We start from the raw sequence: 19,482 nt of genomic DNA on the forward strand, positions 1-19,482 counted from the left end.
AAGACGTAGATCAGCTTCTTCTTGGAGCCTTTGACGTCTTAATTGTTCTGCTCTCCTTTCCTCAGGTGTTAATGCTTCCTCTTTTTCTTTAGCTTTTCTTTCTGCTTCTGCTCTTGCCTTTTTCTATAATTAAAAAAATTAATGATATTTGTAATGATATAGTAATGATATTATATAAAATAAATATCAAAATGTCAGAATATAACTTCAAATAAAGAATTAAATAGATAACAAAATTTGTATTTGTATATAAATAAAATACTAAAGAAAAAAATATTAATCAAATAATTTTATTAAATAAAATAATTTAATAAAAAGAAAAATTATACCTCACGTTCTTCAATTCTTTCTGCCAAAGCTTTCTTTGGCTTTGGCTTAGCTTTAGGCACTTCTGCAGGTTTTTCTACATCTTTCTTTTCTTCTTCAACATCTTCCCAACTATCCTGTTAATTAATTTTTTTAAATTATTATATAAACATTTAATCTTTTTTAATATATTTAATATATTTAATGTATTTTAATCTTGTAGGGATTTATTAAAATAATTTAAATTTTATGATTTTAAATATTGCAACATAATTAAATTTTATTTTTTTTAAAATTAATAATGTATTTAAATATTATGCAAGTATTTAACATATATTTATGTTAACTAATATGATTGTATTTATAAATGTATTTATAATTTTTAAAATTAAAATAAATTTAATTAATTTTCAATATATATAAAATTCGACTTACAATTATACTAATTAATATATTAATATATTAATAATAAATTAATAAGTAATATATTAATAATAAATTAAAAGCTAATAATTATTAATTATAAAAAAATAACTACAATTTCATTTCATTCGTATTAATTACTAATTAATTTAGATTCGAAGACAATAACCAATCAACAATAATCAATTATCACGTTATTCGACTCACGTTGATTAGTTTTATGAAAGGTTAACCATACTTATGGTTTGTTGCATTAATGACAAATTTCAAACAATTTATGCAAAATTAAAATGGAAGTCAATAAGACAGAACCTTGACATCTTCATCTTCGTCTTCACCCTCCCACTTGTTGGATCTAATAGCGAGGTCAAATTTCGCTTCAGCGTTTTCGACATCTGTAAAGTTGAAGGTTAAAATGGTTTCATAGTTTCAAGAAAACATGGGCTACTTAATAATTAAATGATGGAAAATTAATTTACACGTACCCCATTCATCATCCATGATGTATTTTGGATTATTTGCGCACGATTTCGTTTATAAATGAAACAAAATCTCTTCGAACTAACGTGGTCGAACAGATCACGACTAGAATCAAGCGAGCCATACTGCGCGAGGAAAGCGTGTGCCTTTTTTGCAAGATAGTGGTGGTGAAACTCAAATTACATACGTTCAAGATTGGATACTCCATGTTCAAACAAATATCAAACATAGCAATTATTTAAAGTAAATAACTATTATTTTCTTAATTTTTATAATGAAAATAAATATTATAAAAATGATAAATATGTATAATAATTCAATAATTTTTAGCGAAAAAAGATTTACTTAAAAAAAGATTATTATTGCTTATTTTTTCTTTTTTTGTAAAATAAAAAGTTCAATAATAAGGTTATAAATTTTAAAACACAGAAATATATATAAATTTATTTTTTATAATTATTTATTGAATTTATTACATTCATTCATTTATTTTATTCATTTTATTAAAAACTTAAATTTTATAAAATTAATATGCAATATTTGCATATTAATTATTTATCATTAAATATTGTTATATTTTATCACAACTTGCTTTGAAAACTTAAAATTCAATTAAATTGATAGTAAAATTAATAGTAAAATAAAATATTTTATGTAATCATAAAATCTATTTTTTTTATATAATTTAATTAAAATTTAATAAATAAATTTAATTAAAATTCTTGAATTCATATAAATTCGTGAATTTATATAAATTTGTGAATTACAATATTTAATAAGATATATATAAATTGTTTTAATTTGATAAGAAATACATATAGTATAAGTTAGTTACAAATTTAAATAATTTTTTTTTTCTTTTAGGACGTTATTGAAACATTCTGTTAACTATTGTATATATATGATGTAAATATTTGTGCCGCAATATCTGTATAAGTTGGTTGTGCGAATTGTGTGAATTATATGCGATTTAATAGAATGAATAAATTATAAGTATAGAATATTATTGACTATGAATTTTTAAATAATTGTAATCATCACAAGAATATTGACATAAACAATATTTTATATGTTAATTTGAATTGTAAGATTAAGAAACATACAAATTTTTTATATATTTGAATATAATAAATTTCGTTGTTAATATAAAAATTTAATCTCAATTTTGATTTTCTGATTAATTTTTTTAGTTCTGATTATGAATTTTTTTTAACATCAATAAAAGATATAAAATTTTATATTTTTTAATATTTTTATAAATTATTTTGTAAATTAGTTTAATAACAAAAGAAAATATAAAAGACAAAATTGAACATTTAAAATATTAGTAAAAAGATATTAGTTTAAAAATGTATATTTAAAAATATATATTTTATTTTTTTTCTTTTTATTCTTTTATTCTTTTATTTTTTATAGAAAAATGAATGACTTTGAGGCTTATGTTACATGCCCATATAACAAATCACATCGAATTTTAAAGTCTCGATTTCAAATACACCTCACAAAATGTAGTAAACAATATGAAAAATGTACTAAAGACACTAAAATTAATTGTGAATTTAATTCATCACATTTATTAGAACCAGAAGAATATGAGGTAAATTAAATTAAATATATTTTTAATTAGATAGTTTTTCAATCATATAATTGAATTTCATATTTAAGAATTAAAAAAAAAAATTAAAAACTTTTCTTTTTTTATTTGCAGCATCATCTTTCAATGTGTCCATCTAGAGCAAATGTAATATGTGAACAATATGTACTTGGGCAAGATGAGCAAGATATTGGAATAATTTCATTAGAAGATGCATGTAATGTACAACCAAATATATCTAACGAAGACTGGTCTGGAAATAATCCAACATATAATCCAGTAAAACAAACAGAAGATAAAAATATAATTAGATTACCAATTGCTATGTCAAAATCAGAAAAAAAAGAATTTCGGCAACTTGAAAGAGATCGAATATTGTTTCTTGAAAATAATAGTAACATAAGCAATAATGATAGTAAAATAAGTATTATAAAACAGAAAACTGACTTTGATGAACCATTAAAAGCTCCTAAACAATTATCTAAGGCAATATTATGTAATCAAGATCTTACTAATTATCTTATTTCTAAACTAAGTTCTAAACTAAATAAAGTTTCTGTAGATATAGATAATAATTATAGTTCTTCAAGAAAAGAGAATTTAATTTCAAAAAATATTTCTGATGAAGAAGAAAAAGAAAATATTTCTAAAGAAGAAAATAATGTAGCTGCATCATTTCAAACATCATTTCAAAACATATCTAAGATAAATAAAATTTCTGTAGAAATAAATAATAATTCTTCAAAAAAAGAAAATTTAATTTTGAAAAGTATTTTTGACGAAGAAAAAAAAAATGTTTTTGAAGAAAAAAACAATGTAGTTACGTTATCTCAAAATATTTCTAAACTAAATAGAATTTCTATGAATATAGATAGTAGTTTATCAAAAAAGGAAAATTTAATTTTGAAAAATATTTCTGACGAAGAAGAAAAAGAAAATGTTTCTGAAGAAGAAAGTAATATAGCTGTATCATCTCAAAATATTTCTAAGATCAAAAAAAACATTTTAGAAGTGAAGACTGATTTTAAAACAAAGGTATGTATTTCTCGAAAAAATAATTCTGAAATGCAAACAAATTATGGAAAAAATAATAATCTTCAATTAAACTTGCATAAACAAAATAAAATTGAATCTCAAAATAATATTCATTTAAAATCAAGAATAGCAGCAAATATTTTTACAGAAGGAATGAAAATTAGTACTGGAAGAGGATTCACTATAGCTTATAATTCTTTTTTGAATAAAATAAAATTGGAAGATAATGGAAATTCTTATATTTATGGTTATGATGAAGATTAGAAAATACTTTAACAATGCTTACTTAACAATACGTAAGAATACTTTAACAATGTTAATTTGCTTACAATTTTTTTCCTATTCTATTTTTCCTTAAATCTTTCGAATATATATTTATATTTGAATCAATAACAAATAATTAAAAAAGTTAATGAAACTACATATGTATAGTTTTCAAAAATTTTTTTTTATAATTATTAAATAACAATATGTGATTTTTTTGTTTTTACATACTTGATTTGTTATTATATTGTGTTTTTATTATGTTTTTGTTAATGAATATGAATAAAAATATGATCAATAAAACAGGTTAAAAAATCATATTTACCATAATGATATAAATTATTTTTTTTATAGTGATAAATTATTTCTAATGTGCAATAAATTTATTTATAATCATTACTATAAGTGCGAAAAAAAATGTGAAGAAACCCACTCAAAATTTAAGCCCAGAATTTTTATCCAAACTTCTAAACTTGTCAGCAGCATTGCGAAAGTATGACTATTAAAAAAAATGAAAGAAATTTGTAGCAATATTAATGAAATTTAGGAAAAGAAGGGAAAAATAACGGATGTTTTATTTGTATTATATTGTTAGATTAAGACTAAACAATATATAATAGAATATCCGTTGCTTTTCAACTTTATTTCTAAGTTATATTACTATTTCCACTTTTTCAATGGCCAGATTTTACATCGTAATTTTGATTATCAACATCAGAAACAAAATGTCTATTATGATGATACATATAAAAATAAATAAAAAATAAACAACATATTTTTAAATAGGATCTTTAATAAAGCTTCATTTGAATAACAAAATATGACTTCATTTAATTTCGAAATCAATAAATCAAATCAATATCGATATTCATTATAATAATAATGATACTAATAACTAAAATCGATTATATTTAAATAATATAAAAAATAATTTTTTTTAGCATATATAACTAATCATTACTACTACTATTTTTTACTTATTTTGTTTATGTTTATTTAATAAAAATATATTAGAATACAATAGTATATAAAAAAAATTATATTATAATTGGAATTTATATAATAACATAGAAATATATATATTTTAATATTTCAAAATCAATGTTAAAAAAATATGATTGTAGAAAATGTTAAAAAATTATTTAAAAAAAATTTTCCTATAAATTCCTATAAAATTCATAAATAGTAATAGATTGTAGTTAATAATAGGATTGACAATTATTGTAATTTATTTATTTTATAATTATTATTTATAATGAATATAGATTGCGAAAATTTTAATCTATATTTTAATGTTAAACTTTTTGTTCATATTTAAATTTTGCGCTATTTTAATTATTGAGAAAATTAGACAAATAGATCGCAATAGCTTCTTATGAGAAAAATTACAATATATTTATATTATTCATACTAACAATTCATATTTCTATAATTAAAACTTTGTTTGAATGGTATAGTTTATAATTAAAAAAAATGATTATATATGAAATAATTGAAAATAATGATTAATTTTAAGTTTAAATTCTTTAATATTTTAAATGAACGAAATAATTTTAAATAAATAGATTTGATTTTAAACAATGAATATAATTAAATTTATAATTAAATTTTACAATTTCATCAATTCAATCAATTGTTAACAACATAAATTTTTCCATTTAATATCTCTAAATTAAAAATACTATTTAATATCAATATTCAATTAGATTAATTAGTATTTAATGTTAATAAAATTAATAGTATTTGATCGTATATAATAATTTATAAATCTTGAAAATAAATGTCTTATAATAGAACATACCTATGTTGATGTAAAAAATTTGTGCAGTTTCGGAACAAACCATTTATATATTCCTCCAGTGTATTCAGAAATCTTTCAAAAAATAGTCTTATACAAATTACTTTTAATTGCTAGTGTCATTTCTTCAATTTTTTCTGTTATAGCATTATTATTGCTACAATAAAGATTTTTCATAATGGTAATTATAAATAATTAATTTAATAATTAATTCAATATTACTATTATTTATTAGATATCATTGATTTTTTAAATTATTTTTTATTAAAATTACAATTGAAAAATTATATAAATTGCATTGTCATTCACTAATTAATTCTTTAAATAATAATAATAATAAAGTAGCATTATATATTAAATAAATTATTGTACGTAGACTTATTTAATACATTTATTTAATTTATAATTACATAAATATAATAAAATATATATAAGAATTTATATATTATTTATATATTAATTGCATTATGCGAGTTTAATCATTCTTTGTGTAAGATATGAATAGTTATTATTTTAAATTAATGAATTTTTTTTTATTTATATCATAATTAGAAAAAATTATTTTTTTCCATATTATTTTTATATTGAATTAACAATATAAATTTTTATAATGTTTAAAAATATATTTATATTGATAAAATTAAGTTTAATAAAAATCTATATAAATCTAAATAACCTATATTATATATAAATAAACTATATTGTAAAATATATTAATATTAAGTGTCTTATTTCAATAATAAAAATCATAAACTATAATTATATAAATATTATATTTTAATGTTATTACAGGCACGTAGATATGATACGCGTACAACAATATTTTCTCCTGAAGGTCGTCTTTATCAAGTAGAATATGCAATGGAAGCTATAAGTCATGCAGGTACTTGCCTTGGTATTTTAGCAACTAATGGTATTCTACTTGTAGCAGAAAGACGCAATATAAATAAATTATTGGATGAAGTATATTATTCTGAAAAAATTTATAAACTCAATGATGATATTGTTTGCTCTGTTGCTGGTATTACTTCTGATGCTAATGTATTAACAAATGAATTACGTTTAATTGCACAACGTTATTTATTACAATATGGAGAACCAATTCCTTGTGAACAACTTGTTTCTTGGCTTTGTGATGTAAAACAAGCATATACACAATATGGTGGAAAAAGACCTTTTGGTGTTTCTATTTTATATATGGGATGGGATAAACATTATGGATATCAGTTGTATCAGTCAGATCCTAGTGGAAATTATGGAGGCTGGAAAGCAACTTGTATTGGACATAATTCTGCTGCTGCAGTATCATCATTAAAGCAGGAATATGATAATAATAATATTACTTTAGAAGAAGCCAAAGCATTGGCTATAAAAGTGCTTTCTAAAACTTTAGATCTTAATAAATTATCTGGAGATAAAGGTAAGAATTTATTTAAATAAAATTTGAGTGAGTTAATTTAAATAAAATTATAATTAATTTCAATTAAAAGAGAAATACAACAAAAAAATATTTTATTTGTAATTTTTTAATTATATATTTTTCATTTTAGTGGAAATGGTTACTTTAACAAGAGAAAATGGTAAAACTATTACAAGAATTCTTCCTATGAGTGAAGTAGATGCTTTGATTGCAGAACACGATCGATTAGAAGCACTTGCTGAACAAGCTAAAAAAGAAAAACAGAAGTTATAAAAAAAAAAATATGTATATTTTGCATTTTTCTTATATTTATAATATTTTCATAAAATTCTATCAATTTTCTTATATGTAACATTATATATAACATTTAATTCTTCAATGGAACATAAAAAAACAAAGTCTACGTTTTTTTGTATACAATTTTATGTTGAAAAATTATAAAATGTGAATATAAGAAAAAAATAAAAATAAATAGATTTCCTATATGTTTCTAGAATTAAATCCTTTTATACAAATATATTCATTAATATTTATGATTATAATTATAATATTCTTTATTAAATATCATGGAATAATCGAATTATATTATTTTTATATTATTATAATATTAAATTTCTGATTAAGAAAGAAAAAAGAAAATTTGAAGACATGATTATTTAATTAATTTTACAAGAATAACATGTTATTTAAAATAAGATTAGTTTTAATAATACAAAAAATTTATTGAGATTAATCATAAATATTTTTTATTTTTAAATATTTTTAATGGAATCATAATAATATTAAATGCAAAAATATATAATATTTTATAATATTAAGTAATAATAAATATTTTTATAATATAAAAATATTACATTTTTTACATTATTACATTACATTCATTAATATTTAAATTTGAATATTATATTATTATATATTATATTATATTATATTATTTATATATTATTAATAAATGATTTTTATTAAACCTTTATTTTATAATTTTTTATGATATATTATATATAATACATAAAATTATTTTTAAGATATATGTAGATAATAAATTAATTTTGGGATAAATTTATACAATTTTATGATATTATATATAACAAGAAGTTCCTTTAATATTAAAAATACAAAAATAATTTGATATTATGTTAATATGTTAAATATAGAAAATATAATAATATAATTAATTCAATTTAATATTTTAATTCACTATAACTATAATTTATTCTAAGATGTCATTTTTATATCATTTATTTACTTTTTTAACTATTTTATATATAAATAATATGTTGAAATATGCTAAAATAATTATATCATAAAAAATAAACTATAATATAAAATAAATATTAATAATATCATAATAATAAAATAGAAAGTTATAAGTATAAGGTATAAGTTTCCAATTGATGATTTCATAAAGTATATAATGTAATATTTATTATATTTAATATTGATGAAATATTTGTGATAAATAAAATGCATTTTAAAATAATAAATATAAAAAAAATGAAAAATTTATATAGTAATTCATTTTTATTACATTTTGATTTATGTAATTGAAAAGAAATTTTATAATAAAATTGTAATAAATAAATATAAAAATAGATATATTAGATATCATTTAACATAGAATAATGCATAAAATATTAAAAAAAAGTTATGAGTCGAGTCATATTGACCAGGCTGTCACTGCGGTCCCACTCCCGGGCGCGATCCCACTACTGCCCGCCACGGAGACTTTTGGCTGCTGGGTGTCCCCCTCTGGCCCGGTTCGCCTCTCCCTAGCCAACCTGGCCATCCAGGATTCCTCCAGGATGCCCATATTGATGGCGAGCTTAGCGCGGACACCCAGTCGACGTGAGTCCCGCACCAACAGGAACCCCCGCTCTCAGACCCTCCGTCATAACTAGCCTCCGAGTAGCCGGATTACAGGAGCCGCCACGCTCCCAGCTGAAATACATATGTATTATTAATATATTTAAAGTGCATTTTTAATAAATTTAAAAAAAGAATATAATAAAATTTTTATAGTATTAGATATTTTATAAACACGATTTTTAAATAATAATTTAAATGATAATTTAAATTTTTTTTTAATATAACTTAAATGTAAGTTTTAAAAAAAATAAATATAGCAAATATATGTATATAAATATATAGTATGAAAGATATAGTGTTAAAGATGTGTACTCTTTCAAAAGTAGTATCATACATCGATAAAGAAGACTTAGACAATATCATTTGTAGTAAATAATATCGACGAGAAGCACAGGCATAAGCACAGATATAAAGTAGCATAAATAAGATAGAATTTTTTGCATTTTATTATAGATTAAATGTAAGAACATATATTATACGTGTATCTGTTTTTTATCTTATGTTCTGAAATAACAATTATAAATAGCAAAAAACCAAAGTATTTAGCATGCTATATAATTAAGAATGATAAATATAGGAATTATATTCTAACTTATATTCTATATATTATATTTTCTTATAATAATTCTATATATTCTATATTCTTATAACTATATTCTAACTTATATTATTATAACTACTAAAGTTGGTAAAGAAAATAGAAATAAAATTATAATTAAGTATTACTTAATGTTAAATTTATATTAACCATCATATGTATATATTTGTATTATATTTTTATCTATTAATTAAAAAAATTTATACTTTTTTTTTATTATATTTTATTAAAAACATGATTTCTATAAAATATTAATTATGAAAATATCAATTTTTTCAAATTTATTTTAAAAAAATTTATCTAAATATAATCTTAAAATAAAGTAAAACTATTTTTACTTATATAAAAAATAGTAATTATTTAATTATATACATAGAAAAAATTTAAAAATTTTATATTTTTTTTTTGTCTTTTTAAATATAATGTTCAGAAAAAAAATAGAAATATTTTATCTCTAATCAAAATATAAATTATATATATATTTTATTAATTATATATAATTATAATCATATATAATTATAATTATAATCATTATATATATAAAATAATTTACATCTTTCATTAAAAATTAAAATTAACTTATATTGTACAAATTATAATTAAATATAATTTGTTAATTTTTAAGTAACATGAAAAATTATTTTTAAAGTAAACTATTAGAAATATAATTCTATTATCTTTAATAGAAAATATGTAAATCACATAATTTATGAATTTTTGTATTTTAGTATTTTTGAAAATTTCGATCTTATTATATATATCTTATATATTATTATATAGAAAATTTGTTTCAATAATTATTTTACATCTTAATGTAATCAAAATTATATATAGATATTAAGTTAAAATCATTCAAGATTTCATTATTATATTTTATAAAAATTTTATTCAGAGAAATCATTAATTTATATTATATGAAAAAATATGAAATATTATTTTTTTTTATTTGTCTCATAAATCATTAATAATCATTTATGAAAAAAATGTTAGAAAAATAGTTAATAATACATTTTTGTAAATTATTTTATAATTTTGTTTTATTAATGTATAATGTATAATAATATATAAATTGTATAATAATATATGTATTATAAAACAATTAAATAATACATCAAAATAATTTATCAAATGTTTTTTCAAACAAATTGTAAATTTTAATAAAAAATTAAACATAAAAAATTAAACATAAAAAAATTCATCATTATTAAAATAATTTTGTCATATATCAAATACATCATCTTTTTAATGTATAAGAATTTCAAATTTTGTTATATAATTCAATTCTCACGAATCAAAACTTGTATCCTTTCGTCATGATATTTGAAAGGAAACGATCGTTACCATCTTTCCTTTTTTTTACAATCATTCGTTTATTCGCAACGTATCTGAATAATAAGCATTCCCTTTTGCTAGTCCCAAGTAAAAATTTGTGCAATCTTTGACCTTATAGGATAGAAATAAATATATTATGTTGAATAATTTTCTCACGCGTGTACATCCATTGAAATGACTATTTAGGGCTGCTTTTAATTATCCATTTCGTAGAAATATTTTACAAGCTAATGAGAAGAGTCATAAAATATTTTAAAAGAAGATTCAGAATATCCTCCAATAATGGTAAGTCTTTTTTTTAATATATTACATGGTTTTGGTACTTCGATGGACAAATTCATTGTTTAGGATTACCTTTTTCTATTATTTCATTTTCATTTTTTAATTTATTTGTTTATTTTATGTTTCATTCTTTTATTTTGTCGACATTTATCGTCTTTAAGAAAATTAAACACAATAAATTAAAAAGTTAAAAAATAAAAATGAAATTTATGAAAATTTTCCTTTAAATGTATATATTGTTTTTTTATGAATTAAAAATTTTATTAATTATATATTGTTCTGTTATCTTTGAAATGAAGATTCGAAGAATTATAAATGAAAGTATAATTTAAAATTTAATTTATCGTTTTTAATTTAATCATTTTCTAATTAATGAAATATAATATTTTAATAACATTTAATTATTAAACAAAATCGAATAAAAAAAATTCATATAATATATTTCAAAAAATTTTCTAATTTCAGTAAATTTGGTATAAAGTAATAAATTTAAAAATAATGATAATGATTAATAATAATGATAACAATAAGTATTAAAAATTTTATAATAGTTTTACACATGATTATAATAAAATAAAATTATTGATTAAAATAATTAAAAAATGCTGTATTATTTTAAAAAGTTTAAAATAAGTTCTAAAATTAATTTTTCTCTTTAATGAAGAAATTTTCAATTTCTATTAATATTTAAGCAATATTTATAGAATTTATGATATTTATTACAATACAAAAAATAATTGATTTAATATTATTGAAAGAAATTATTTATTAAATCTGTTTTCATAAAAATTTTTTTTATAATTTCTTTAACAATAAGTTAGAATAATTCTTTAGATAAAAGAAAAAATACTTATTCATAATTACAAAAAAAAAAATTAATCTAATTTTAATCTTCATTAAATAGACATGAATTTTTTATCATATAAATTTTAAATTGATTGGTTTCTGAAACTCTATGAACAATAAATAATTACATCATATTATATTCTAATTATTTGAAAATGTAAGTCAATAAAAATATAAATAATAAATCTAACAAATACATAAATTTCTAGATATGAATTATAATAATAAACAATTGCAATTTATTATTAATTTGAAATAAAAAAAATAATAAAAATAATAAAAAATCAATAATTTGAAAAATTGTTTTTGAAATATTTTGAAAAATGATTATAATAAATTATTTATATTTTATATTTAAAAATAATATTTTTTATATATATTTTAAAATATTTGATAATAATAAAAATGGAAAATAAAAATTAAAAAAAATAGTTTTGATAGTCTATTATGTTTGATAATATATAATAATATTCATTATGTTTTTTTCGAAATTATTTATTATAAACTTTTATTGTAAACTTAATTATAAATATAATTAATTATAAACTTAAATTTTAAAATATATAAAAAAATATAATTAAACATAAAACAATTTCTGCATATAATAGGTTCCTCTATTTGGTAAAATAAATAAATGAATACAAGTTCATAAAATCATATATCAAAAATCAAAAAATAATTCGATCAAAAAATAATTTAATTTCATTCTTTCATTGAAATATATAAAACTAATTTTTTTATGAATTAAAAATGATTAAATATAAAAAATAAATAATATCATACGTCATAATCATATATTTCAGATAAAATTATATAAAAAAATTTTTTTTAAAATTTATATTCAAATTCAATAACATATATTTCCACTTCATTAATATATTTGAATTATTAATATATTTAAATGTTCAAAATTTCATTTAATATTTAAAATGTATTGATATAATAAATATGATATAATAATGATATAATAAATATAATACAAAGAATCAAATTAATAATACGATACTATAATATTATCGTATAAAAATACGATAAATACGTAAAATACTTTATTTTCAATTTTAATTTATTAATTATCTTATTTGATATTTAAAATATAAATTAATATTTACGTAATACTGAAAGAATTTTTTCTATTTTTCATTTAACATTAATTAAAAAATAAAAAATAATAAACAAAAATTAAACTATTTATTATATTCATGTCTTAAAAAAATAAAATTATTTTATTTTTTTATAATATATACATTATTTCATATAAAATTAATAAAAATTTATTTTTTTAAAATAATACTATATAAATAATTTAATTTTCTTTTTTTATATTATAGTAAATATTAAATAATTTTACTAAATTTATTAATTTTAATAAATTAATTATTAATATAACTAAAACTAAGAAAAAAAGAAACTAAGAAAGAACATAACCGATAATCTTGTTTTTAATTAAAATATAAATATTAAATTAAATAATATTAATTAATTTAACAATTAAAAATATATATATATTAATGATAAAATATTAATTAATATTTAATGATGAATTCAATTAATAAAATGTTTATTATTTTTATATGCACATGTATTAAATTTAATATATTATATATTAAATATATTAAATTTAAGAATTTAATATAAAATTTGAAAATTATTTTTATAAAGCAAAACAATTAAGTAATAATATTCTTTTTTTTGTTTTGTTTTATTCTTAAAAATCAATTTTGATCGGTCTTATTCTATCCAAGCACTAAGATCTAATTAAAACTTTCATACTTTCTATTGTGTTCTCAATTAATAATTAGTTGAATTAATTAATTTCCAAAATTTTTAATTTTTAAATTTTAAATTTAATCTTAATTTTTTTTTAAAAATTTATTTAATTAAATTTTTTTCTAATAATATAATTTAAAAATAAAAAAAAATTATTATTTTATTACGTTATTATTATTACGAACTTTATTTCTTTAATAATTGTATTATAAATTAAACTCTGAATGAATACACTATAAAATATAATTATAAATTAATATAATCAATTGTATAATTTTATAAATTTAAAACATTATTAAACTTACAAATAAATTTAAATCTTAAAAACGAAATAACAATTGACAAATACATTTCACATTTATTACAATTTATCTATTATATTATAAATATAATTCGAATATATTATAAAATAATAATCGTTAAATTATTTCACAATTTTGAATTGAGAAATTTTTTATTAATCATATGTATTGAGAAGATATCATTAAAAAATAGAAATAATCAAATGTCTGTAAGCATTAATTTTATTATCACATGATTTAATAACAAGTATTATTAAATTTCTTATCGATTAAATCTCGATATATTACTTACTTATTTGTATCAGTGACAAAAATAAAAATCTGTAAAATAATGTTTATTTTTGACAAAATCTTATCATGAAGTAATTAAAAAAGAAAATAAATAATTTTCTAATTGCATATTTAATCTTGATATTTAATATTATACACTTAAGATAAATTTATTATATTAATATAATATTAATAATAACTTGAATTTTGTGAAATGTGAAAATAAAACTTGAAAGTTGCAATTTAAATATTTTGAATATTATTAGAATGCTAATAAAATTAAGTAATATTTTATTTTAATAAAATATTTTATTTTGCACTTTAAAAAATGATTATCATATAATTTTCTTTTCATCATTCTTACAAAAAATATATTAATCGATTTCAATTCAATAAATCTCAATCATATTCAATAAATCTTTACAAAATATATTTCAAAGTTAAAGAATTAATAAAAAATTCACATTTTCAAATCACAAACATTTCATATTTTTAAAAATGCTAGATATGATAGAATATTTAGTTATACTTTTTCAGAGCTTAATTCATTATTATAAAGAGAAAATGTTTGAAACATGGAGTATAAGATACAGAATATGAAACATAAGAGATTGGAAAACATTAATATAAAAAACATTATAAAATATAATATATTAATATAACTAAAACTAAGAAAGAACATAACCAATAATCTTGTTTTTAATTAAAATATATATTAATGATAAAATATATAAATATTAGTATTATATATAATTATATATTATATTATAATTACTATTTATATATAATATTATAAATAATGATTAAATTTATAAATATTAATGTTAATATTCAAGATATATTCTGTTTTTTTATATATTGAAATGATATCTTATCCTTCTTTCAATTCTTTTAATATTCTTTCCAAATTTCAAATAATAGATAATAAATGATAAATTGACTATTAAATTGTATATTATATGAATTACAAAATAATTTGTTAAGGATTATATATTTTTTCATATAAATTTAGAAATTGAATCTAGAATCTTTTTTATATAGACAATATACTAATTTTTATTCAAAATAAACAAATAAAACTAAAGAGTAAATTAATAAAAGATAAACAATATATTCATTAAAAAATAATCTCATTAATTATAAAGAATCACTGATTGTTCAATTTTATAATATCACAAAATTAAAATTAAATATATGAAATACATAATTACAAAATTCTGATTTCAATATATCATACTTTGTGCTTTTTTTGAAATGGATAATATTCAAATAAATATCATTAATAATATAATAATATTTAATTATTATATTATTATCATATTATATGATTATCATTATTATATGATAGTCATTTTTTAAAGTGCTAGATAAAATATTTTATTAAAGTAAAATACTATTTAATTTTTTTAGCATAATAATTAATAATATTAATTATAATAATATTTTTTAAGGCAATACATAAAATGCAAATTTCATTATTTAATTACATATATATGAAATTTTTCAAATTATAATTAATGTATATATTTTGAAATACTATTAATGAAACATAAATAAACAATTTAAAAAAAATAAAAAAATTTGTTAATTCTTCATTAATTATATTTTTTCTCTAATAAATTATTTGTATTTATCCATTCTTTCTAAAAGACTTTTTATATGTTATTATTTATATATTTTTTTATTTTGATATAAAATTTTTATTTTGATTTTATTTTGATATTTTATTTTCATATTTTAAAAATAAAATATATAAATATATAATATAAAAGTATATATATAATTAACGACGACAACAACAACAACAACAACAACAACAACAACAACAACAACAACAACAACAATAACAACAACAATAATAACAACAACAACAACAACAATATTAATAACAATGATGATAATAATAATAATAACGATGATAATAATAATGATGATAATAATAACGATGAATAATAATAATATGATAATGATTTGTATTTCATGATATATTTGAAATTTATAAATCTGATCTTATTTTATATTTTATTATTCCATTTCTATCATTATATAATATTTTTTAAACAAATCTTATATCAAATGAGAGAAATAATAATTTAAAACAATAATAATTGTCATAATTGAAGGACATAATTGAATGATAATAATTTAAAAATTTTTTTTTTAATTTTTTTTATTTGAATTCAAAAAAAAATATTTTTTCAAGTAAGTTAAACTGAATTATAATATTTTCATAATATTAAAATAATTTTTAATAATTTTGATAAAAAATAAAAAAAAATAATTCTTATTATCTAAAAAAATTTTTAAATTATTTAGATACTAATTTTATTACAAATTGAATGAAATTAATAAATTTTTAACTCAAAATAAATTGAAAAGAATATCTTTGAAATATTCAATAAAAATATGTTTAATATCTAAATATTTTCTCAGTGTATAAAATTTTAATTAAAAAAAGAAATAGTATATTTAATTGTGATCTAAATGTTTTCACTATTATATAAAAATAAAAAAATAATTAAAAAATAAAATGCACATAAATAAAAAAAAGCATAAAAATATGTTATTATTATTTATTATATATTATATATAACTTATAAATATCTATTACATATTTAATTTAGAAAATTTCAAAAATATTATTTATTAGAAATATTTTCCAAGGCAATACATAATCAATTTAATGAAGTGTTTCTTTGAAAAGTGGGAGAACTATAATAATTTAAAATAATTTTAATATTATTCATAATAAAATTAGTAATATAACATTATTCATATTCATATAAAAGACATTATTAAACATTAACAAATTCAAATATTAACAACTTGATAATATATTATCATTGTGATATAAAATAGATTTAATGTATTTCAAATTATTATATTTAATCTGAAATAAAATTATATTTTTCATTTTATAAAATGACATTATTAAAAAAGATATCATAAACAATGATATAAATTTTATTTTAAGCAATTTTTCAATTTTTATTCCTTCAATTATGACAATTATTATTGTTTTAAATTATTATTTCTCTCATTTGATATAAGATTTGTTTAAAAAATATTATATAATGATAGAAATGGAATAATAAAATATAAAATAAGATCAGATTTATAAATTTCAAATATATCATGAAATACAAATATAATGAAATATGAAATACATATATTATACAAAACTGTACAAAAATATTATGAAATCAAAATTTTTAAAAAATGTTATTTTTATTATATATATTTATAATATATATAAAAATTTAGTTTAATTTATAATTGCACATTAGAATCTGAATTCGAAACTAAAAATTTAAGATTAATATAGAAAAAAAAATATTATATATATATATATAAAATTATAATTGAAAAAATTATAATTACAAGGAAATATTATTTCCTTGTCATAAAATATTATTTCTAATAATTATTTTACTATTATGTAACTATTTGTATTAGATTTCTTTTTAAAAAGCTATAAAATAAAAACTTATTATCTGCAATATTTCTGCAAAATGTAAAATTTATACAAAAAGATATATTTTGTAAAAAAAATATATTAAATTTTATTCATTATATCATATTATCATTATATTTTTATTAATAAAAAATACTAAAAAGAATTTATTTTTATTTAAATATTAATAAAATTGTAATAAAATTGTAATAAAACATAAAATACATATTGATTAAAAGGGATCTCAAATTTATTAAAAAAAAACATGTATAGTAAAAAAATCTTTCAATCATTAAAATGAAAGAAAAAAAAAATTTCTAAATAATATTTTTTTTGTATAATTTGTAACAATTTTTTTTATTTAAATTCAATTTCTTAGTACCTAAAAATGTAATATAAAGTACAAAAAAGAAATATATAAAAAAAGTATATAAAAAAAATCGGAATTGGATTTAAATATTTATTCAAAAATAAATATATATATTTATTTACTGTTAATAATGTACTTTCATTTAATATTTTTAAATTTTATTGTGTTCATTATATTTTATTTTTCATTTTTTTAAATATGTTTCTTATTAATTTCTAAATTATTGAATTCTTCAAATTTTATTTTTTTTTTATGTTTGATTTAGTTTTCTGTTTTCATTAATGCTCACACTTTTCTAAGTTTCAAGTATCAGCTTGAAAAAGAAAATATTAAAAATCATTGAGGACGAATGCAAAGTATCAATAAGTGTTGAAGAAGATGAATAATCTGGAAGACTAAACAAATTAATACAATATATCATTATATAAAATTAATCAATTAAAATAAAATTTAAATTATTTAAAAAAAAAGAAAAAGTTATTATGAAAAATAGAAAAATTAAAGCAAATGTTAAAGATTGTACAAAATTCAAAGTACTCTTCATTCTTATAAAATTTAAAACTTGAAGAATTGGAACTTACAATTTCAATATTTAAAGAAATTAAAAATAGAAGTTAAAAAAATGAAAAAATTAAAAAAAATATAAATAAAAAAAAATAAATAAATAATAAATTAAATAAAAAATTATTTTAGAAAAATTTAAAAAAAATTTAAAAAAAATTCTACAGAAAAAAAATTTGAAAAATTAGTTTTAAATCTAAACAGAAATATTCTAAATATAGTTTTCATTTAACATTATATACATTTTATTTATTTTATTAAATAATATATTAACGAAATTTCATATGAAAGAGAAAAACTCAAAATTAAACTAGCATTTATTTAAAATTTTGTATAAAAATAAAAATAATATAGAAAAACTTACTTTGATAAAAAAAATTGAATAATTTTTTAAAACTATTTAAAGTTTAAAGTTAAAATTATTAGCTAAAATTATAGTATATATAAAAAAAAATAATAATAAATAAATATATATATAAAATAATAATAAAAAGAATAATAAATGGAAATA

The 19,482-nt window shown here is 16.5% G+C and overlaps 3 protein-coding genes and 1 non-coding gene across 6 annotated transcripts in view; 2 read left to right on the forward strand and 2 right to left on the reverse strand.

Annotated features, from left to right (window-relative positions):
• LOC409796 (eukaryotic translation initiation factor 3 subunit J) overlaps nucleotides 1–1,356 on the reverse strand; it is a 3,844-nt gene extending 2,488 nt beyond the window's left edge. Inside the window, exons 1-4 of the mRNA XM_397589.7 lie at nucleotides 1,215–1,356; nucleotides 1,042–1,124; nucleotides 330–443; nucleotides 1–123 (exon numbers count right to left, since the gene is read on the reverse strand). The exon at nucleotides 1–123 is cut by the window's left edge and continues 16 nt beyond it. Of these exons, the coding sequence (XP_397589.3) occupies nucleotides 1–123; nucleotides 330–443; nucleotides 1,042–1,124; nucleotides 1,215–1,230 (336 nt within the window). The 5' untranslated portion in view covers nucleotides 1,231–1,356. The remainder of the gene's footprint in view (nucleotides 124–329; nucleotides 444–1,041; nucleotides 1,125–1,214) is intronic.
• On the forward strand, nucleotides 1,327–4,243 carry LOC413757 (uncharacterized protein MAL13P1.304). Of its 3 annotated transcripts, XM_026440723.1 has the most exons (5): nucleotides 1,370–1,452; nucleotides 2,074–2,293; nucleotides 2,626–2,806; nucleotides 2,918–3,838; nucleotides 3,987–4,124. In XM_026440723.1, the coding sequence occupies exons 3-5, from the start codon at nucleotides 2,630–2,632 to the stop codon at nucleotides 3,993–3,995; spliced, it is 1,107 nt and encodes a 368-aa protein (XP_026296508.1). In that variant the 5' UTR covers nucleotides 1,370–1,452; nucleotides 2,074–2,293; nucleotides 2,626–2,629; the 3' UTR covers nucleotides 3,996–4,124. The 3 variants fall into 3 exon arrangements, with proteins under 3 accessions (XP_026296509.1, XP_026296508.1, XP_026296507.1); XM_026440722.1 differs by having other exon boundaries at nucleotides 2,918–4,242; XM_026440724.1 differs by lacking the exon at nucleotides 2,074–2,293 and having other exon boundaries at nucleotides 1,327–1,452; nucleotides 2,918–4,243.
• A 1,668-nt stretch (nucleotides 4,244–5,911) lies between these two features.
• Nucleotides 5,912–7,803, forward strand: LOC113218560 (proteasome subunit alpha type-4-like). The gene is made up of 3 exons (XM_026440725.1): nucleotides 5,912–6,081; nucleotides 6,693–7,320; nucleotides 7,451–7,803. Exons 1-3 carry the CDS (start codon nucleotides 6,079–6,081, stop codon nucleotides 7,591–7,593), a joined length of 774 nt encoding a protein of 257 aa, XP_026296510.1. The 5' UTR covers nucleotides 5,912–6,078; the 3' UTR covers nucleotides 7,594–7,803.
• A 1,336-nt stretch (nucleotides 7,804–9,139) lies between these two features.
• Nucleotides 9,140–9,231, reverse strand: Mir3759 (microRNA 3759). The gene has a single exon (NR_039454.1). It is a non-coding gene; the product is annotated as a microRNA 3759 (primary transcript).
• Between the last annotated feature and the right edge of the window lie 10,251 nt (nucleotides 9,232–19,482).

Source organism: Apis mellifera, linkage group LG5 (genome assembly GCF_003254395.2).
Source record: "Apis mellifera strain DH4 linkage group LG5, Amel_HAv3.1, whole genome shotgun sequence".
Taxonomy (NCBI): domain Eukaryota; kingdom Metazoa; phylum Arthropoda; class Insecta; order Hymenoptera; family Apidae; genus Apis; species Apis mellifera.